We start from the raw sequence: 6,454 nt of genomic DNA, 5'->3' as shown, positions 1-6,454 counted from the left end.
ACTGACTTGAATTGTTATTCAAATTAATTCATCAATTATTTTTAATATTTTATTGTAATGTAGAGACAAGGCTTTTAGTGACAATCATGTATTGCTTTACAATTTATATGTAAAAGAAAAGTCTAAAATATGATATTTGGCCTCAAATCATCTGAGGCCTGGCACCCCCCCTGCAATCTTTGGGGGCGCGCCCCCCAGGTTGGGAACCACTGACCTAAATGATGTAAACCATAACACCTGATAAGTTGTACATTATAGGATTTATAATGTATATCTCTTATCTTTTTACAGGTAGCATTTACAACAAAGATTTATCACCCAAATATAAACAGCAACGGGAGTATCTGTTTGGACATTCTACGGTCCCAGTGGTCTCCAGCACTTACAGTGTCTAAAGGTAACTACGACTCCAACAGCACTGTGCTATCCACTTTATCTAATGTCTTGTGTTTTTTATGTTATCAGTGTTTTATTTTATTTTTGTCTGTAAAAGGAAAAATAATGAACCTATTAAATTGTACTTTTTTTTTTNGTGTGCCTTGGCAGTTTTTTAAAAGCAGTGTTGGTGCTTTCCAGCAGGGCCTATCTATATTACTAAATGAATGTAATAATATCCTGTAATCCAAATTTCAAAAAGCTTTATTGGCAAGACTGAAATGACATACAATATTGCCGTGCACAAATAAGAACAAATACAACATGCATAATACATTTGTAAAATATATTTGCTTTAAGATAGTAATACTTTGTTTATCCCAAGTTGGGAAATCGGTCTCTGCAGAATTTTGAAAGTCAATCAACAAGAATTACAAAATGTCTTCAAAATAGAATTAAATACAAATATAATAAAGGTAAACATTACACATTTTAAAAAACATAATTACATATTCTCAGTAAAAAATATAGATTTTCAAAGGAGTATCTAAACACTATAAAATATACGCAATAAATGTGAATAATTTAGAATATACCAATCTACAAGTAAACATATAAACAGAGTGTACTCTCTCATATATCCTATAAGGTAGTATGCTGCAATATGTATTTACGGTATGTTTAAATAATGAACAAAATCTAAATGAAGGTGTTTACAAGGAAAACAATGAACTTTTTTTAACTTGAATTATCAAAGTTAATTGGTATTCCTTTTCATTGCAGTTTTATTGTCCATATGTTCATTGCTGTGTGATCCGAACCCAGATGACCCCTTAGTTCCAGATATAGCACACATGTACAAGAACGACAAAGACAAGTGAGTGTCAACGAGACGTCCTCTGATATCAATCATGTGACATGTGTTGACCTGTTGTCCAATCATCCACTCTCGTCTTTTCTCTCCTCAGATACAACAAACTAGCAAAAGATTGGACCCAAAAGTACGCCATGTAAAGAAAAAAAGAAGAAAACATGCTGAGAATTTTCCTTTTTCCTTCCTTTTTTTTTTAAAAGTCACAACACACTGTACATTATAGTATGGAATCATTAAGTAATCCTAGGTAACTTCCATCAAACTGAACTGTCATTAACAATATCATTAATCCATGACATGTACATTGATTGTTTTTGAAAGGAAGCAGAAGAGAATGATTCCCTGCGGTCGCTATATGGACGATGATGTTTCCAAGAAGCATGTTGTTCTTGCATCAAGGAATTTTTATTTATAACTCAAGTTATTACAAATTGCATTCTTCATTTTTGAAGTAAGACTAGTAGATTGTAGGATTTAAATCCCAACAGATGCCATTCAGCGAGAAGCCTTTTTTCCCAGAGGAGCCGAGTGATTGAGTACCATACATGCTAGCTGCTCCTGGAGAGGAATAGCCCACGTTCAGTCCCTGCTGCAGCATCAGCTGCAGGAAACCCCCAACCATGGAAATGTGGATGGGTGAATGCCAAATATGTGAGCCCAACATTCTGAGACATGTCATGTAGTGGGTGATCAAGGTTTATTTTTTATTTTTTTTGCATCTTGTAGCAGACGAAGTGGAATGAAACAATGTACTGTTTCCCTGAAAACAGGAGAAATTACAAGTCACGTATTACTAATTGTATAGCATTAAAATCGTCTTGGATATTTCATTTAAATTAGAGTTATCACTATGTAAATCTGTCATTCAAATGATGTCCTCTTTTCCCCTGAGAGTAGAAGTGACGTTGGCTTTTTGGTTGGTTTTACACAGGAACAAAGAAGAGATTTGAATCCACTGACTGACCTGTAATAAAGGGTTACATGTGTTCATCTATATATCCATCTATGCTATAAAAGTGTTGAAAATGTATTTGTTTGTTCCTGTGTAAATAGTCTCACTTGTGTCTTTGAGGCCTGTGTGGCACCTTTTGTACTGAATTAAAGAAAGGTACCGTTTTTATCCCGACTTTATGGTTTGGATCACTGAGCTTAATGTGATGTGTGAAGGTATTATACATTTATTGTTACCATTGCTATGTTTTTATGGTGCATATTCCCAAAAGTACATCTGTATTCCAAATTCAGTGTTGTATCTTCTAGCAAAAAGAAAAGATCATTACTAATAACAGTTTAGATTCTGTGTTAAGTATTTGTTAATGATAACCTGACTAACTTATTTAAACATTAAATCCTTAAATAGATCAGATAACTAATATTTACCTTTGACCAATCTCAATGTATAGAGATGCTATAAGTATTTATAAACATTTAAAGGTATTATAAGTTTTAACATTACAGCCATCCAAATAATGCACAGTTTAATAATCATCAACAAATTGTAAAAAGTATTTGCTCCATTTGTGTTTTCATTTGTTCAAATCAAATCAGGTTTTATTTATATAGCATATTTAAAAAACGATTTTTGGCCGAGCCAAAGTGCTGTACATGCAAATAATAAATAACACATTACTACAGTCACAAACAGAAGACAATAAATTACAACAGCAAATATAAAAATCAAACACAGGGAAACGTCAGGCTACCTGAGTCGGCGGCTAGGAGCAGATCATTAAAAACTCTTAAAAGGGCTGTTTCAGTGCTGTGCATGGGTTTGAAGCCAGACTGAAACTTTTCATGGATTCCATGTGTGGTTAAAAAAGACTGCAGCTGGGAGTAGAGTACTCGCTCCAGGGCTTTAGATAAAAATGGTAGCTGGGAGATGGGCCTAAAATTTGCAAAGGTTTAACATTTAAAAGGTTTATAAATCATTTGATAATCATTCAGAAATATCTAATATAGTATATCAAATGTTTTGTGTGCAACAGTAACCATTATAATAACATCAGTGATATACATTAAACATGATTCATTATATTTCATTCTTCTTAACAGTCAAATATCAGTTAAATAAAGTTGAACTAAACTGCAATTTTGTATGAGAAAGGTTGCTATAATTTTTAGATTGACAATTATTGATATTGTAGTATTACATAAAGATTATTATTACATTGTTTAATGACCTTGCCTATGTACATGTGGCATAGACAATGATTGGATTAAAGGATTATAAATCTTTATGTCATATGCACAGCTTAGTTTTAGCAATGACAGTTTAGAAAAGTCTCTTTGAACCTCTTTGAACTATACAATCATTAGAACATAAAATAAAAAGACTAAATAGTCCATTAGAAATAATGCTACAAGGAAAAGATATAGGAAATAGGACAAGATAAACATAATGATAATAAGATTAACAGAATGCAGTGGTAGAAAGTTACTAATATAAGTACACTTACCCAAGTGCTTTACTTAAGTACAATTTTGAGGTACTTGTATTTCAATTGAGCATTTTCATGTTATGTTACATTTTTCACTTTTTTTTGTAGAAAACTAGCTACTTTCCAGGTATGGATTAATAATATAGAATTTTATATTCTAAATTATGAAGCAATAAATCATTATCTACTATTATAGGTTAAGCTATCCATAGGCTATATCTAGTCATTTAAATATTCCCCACCTTTACCAAGTGCAATATTGACTTAATACATAATAATTATAATACTAAAATGTAATATTTTGAAATCATATATGGGCAATACTGAACAATTAGTAGTTTGAGTTTTTGTACTTGAGTATATTTTGATGTCAACACTTTTGTGCTTTTACTTGAGTACAAATTTGAATGCAAGACTTTTACTTCTAACAAAGTACTTTTACGATGTAGTATTGTTACTCTTACTCAAGTACAAGATATGAGTACTTCTTCCATTTCTGGCACAGTGTAAAGATAATTAGGCTTCCTAAGAGTCTGTAAATAGGTATTCATATTTAAAACCACGCTGTCGCATGCACTATGCCGTTTAAGGAAAGGGTTCCTTATTAGAGAACATCTTCGGAGCTGCTACATGCTGCACATCATATCCACATCCGGCTGAATTACTTTGACCTTTCCCACAATCCACCGGGGTGACAGAAGGCGCCTTTTGTAGCCCATGCATGTCAACAAGGAGGGAAGGAAGACGCTCGGCTACAATTAAAAACTAGTGTGAATATAATAACACGCTGCTTTTTAGGGACAATAGTGTGTCTTCCATTCATTAGCGTAACATCCTTGACAGCAACATGGCTCCGTTCGGCTTAATGACTGCAGGTGCTAGCTGGCTGGCTAAGTCCTTCAGTGTGTTCTCCTGCACAAGCACTCTGGCAAGGTAGCTATCCTGAAGTCACTACGGTGTTAGCTGGCATTAGCTCAAGTCGAAGCAAAGGCTTGCTAGCTTTAGCTTTCATTTTGGCTGTAAGCATGTTAAGGTCATTAAATCACTTTGGATACTTTTACTGAAATGTGTTTTGGACTTATGACTAGCATATGTTACTGTTAAATCAAAAAATACTTTATCATCTTAAGTTACTAAGTCATAACTAATGTTGTTATTGACTCAGACACTTTTGGATGTATTTTACAAGCATTTAGGGCCTTTTATGTGATTAAAAAGGAATAACAGCTAGTAAGCAACATTCATAATATATTTATTACATCGAAAGTAAAGCACGTGTGTTTAGGTGAGGGCTAGAGGAGTTTGAACTTCTGACCCCATTTTAATCCTCTTGCAGTTTAATGCTGTCTGGTGCTTTTCTAATAGAGTATCAGTCATTGCCTTTAACACAGATCACCATCAGAAACGGGTTTATTAACACATACGAGCAGTTTGCCTTGGTGTATATGTTGCATACATACATACATGCAGTTAAAGAAGATATCATTGTAAGAAAAACCACCACAAAATAAGACTATTATAACATTAAAATAGAGGAATAATTATTCAATATAATAATATATAATATGACATAATACTCAAAATAATAAAATATTTGCAGTATTTTACAAAGAGTGGAAAGCAGTGCAGATCTTAAAAGATGCAGTTTTGTAAATATTTAGCGGGTTGTGCATGACTGACAGTATTTAAATAAACAAGATATTGCTTGCATAGTTTAATTTCTTTGAGGAATTATTTAACTTAATTCAAATAAGTCTTAGAAATGTCAAGAACTAATGTAAAAAGATGTTTCATCCCTTGCTACTTCCAGAGGCCTAAGGAGACTTCTTTATGTGTCATTTACTGTAATTTAAATAAAAGTGTTTACTGTACTGTGGTATCTTACTTGGTTACTCCGGACTAGTCACCATTGAAGTACCACTAAATGGCCAGATTTGTGAATGGTGTTCCCTCTATTAAAACAAATGTGTGCTACGATATTTTCTGCATTGCATTATATTTATGTTTGTGTGTTTGGCTCATGCTGTAGGTGCTCCAGTGTCCTCTCAGCGACATATAACACTCCAGTGAAATATCTGAGCTCTCAGGCCAGCGGACCGCCAAAGAAGCCAGAAAACGGATATCTGAGATTTGTTTTACAACAGCGGCCAGACATAACCAGACACTTCCCAGGTAAATCTGCAACACTTGCTACTTTAAAAAAAAAAGGCAGCCTAAGTTATTGATTTCACAAACTAGTGGTGCTTGGCACAACAAGCAGTGTGAAGGAAGCTTCATAAAAACAAATACAAATGTTATCTCATAGCAAACGGCTGGACTTGATCAGTCTGAGAGTCTAATGATCACATTTACAATTGTTGCCTTCAGGTATCAAACCATCTGAAATCATCAGGAAGATCGCCGGGCAGTGGAGAATGCTGACTCCAGAACAGAAGAAGGTATTTCACTCATTTATTAGTTAAACAGTACAAACTGTATGCCTTTTTTTAATAGTGCCTTATCGTTTAGTTGCCAGCTTAGTCAACCTGGACATGTTGAGTACCCCCGCAAAGTTTTATGTTAGAAATGTATAGTAGGGGTAGGGCTGGGCGATTTTTTCGGTTTTAACGATTAATTTGCATTTTTACTTTCCTACGGTTTGTGAAATGGCTGAACCGAAAAATCGCGATTTAAAAACATTTCTAGACTCCGCAGATTTGTTTTGCTTTAAGGGACTCCGTAGTAGCTTACTCTCTCACTTTCCAGAACGCGCCAATATGGTCTAGCT

The 6,454-nt window shown here is 34.0% G+C and overlaps 1 protein-coding gene and 1 long non-coding RNA gene across 2 annotated transcripts; both read left to right on the top strand.

Moving 5' to 3' along the window:
- The first annotated feature begins 257 nt into the window (after positions 1 to 257).
- Positions 258 to 2,369, top strand: LOC104958263 (uncharacterized). The gene is made up of 3 exons (XR_799746.1): positions 258 to 397; positions 1,159 to 1,252; positions 1,344 to 2,369. It is a non-coding gene; the product is annotated as an uncharacterized lncRNA (long non-coding RNA).
- Positions 2,370 to 4,348: 1,979 nt separating this feature from the next.
- Positions 4,349 to 6,149, top strand: LOC104958264 (transcription factor A, mitochondrial). The gene is made up of 3 exons (XM_010785985.1): positions 4,349 to 4,620; positions 5,717 to 5,859; positions 6,055 to 6,149. Exons 1-3 carry the CDS (start codon positions 4,535 to 4,537, stop codon positions 6,147 to 6,149), a joined length of 324 nt encoding a protein of 107 aa, XP_010784287.1. The 5' UTR covers positions 4,349 to 4,534.
- Positions 6,150 to 6,454: the final 305 nt, after the last annotated feature.

The sequence above is a fragment of the Notothenia coriiceps genome, unplaced genomic scaffold, assembly GCF_000735185.1.
Source record: "Notothenia coriiceps isolate Sejong01 unplaced genomic scaffold, NC01 NC01_scaffold00028512, whole genome shotgun sequence".
Taxonomy (NCBI): domain Eukaryota; kingdom Metazoa; phylum Chordata; class Actinopteri; order Perciformes; family Nototheniidae; genus Notothenia; species Notothenia coriiceps.
Note: the sequence above shows the minus strand (reverse complement) of the source record. Positions and strands in the feature narration are given on the sequence as shown.

Excerpts from the sequence above, each read along its gene's own strand:
- LOC104958264 (XM_010785985.1), top strand. The coding sequence starts at position 4,535 with ATGGCTCCGTTCGGCTTAATGACTGCAGGTGCTAGCTGGCTGGCTAAG. Across the intron at positions 4,621-5,716 it reads TGCACAAGCACTCTGGCAAG|GTGCTCCAGTGTCCTCTCAG; the intron begins GTAGCTATCCTG and ends CTCATGCTGTAG. Across the intron at positions 5,860-6,054 it reads CATAACCAGACACTTCCCAG|GTATCAAACCATCTGAAATC; the intron begins GTAAATCTGCAA and ends TGTTGCCTTCAG.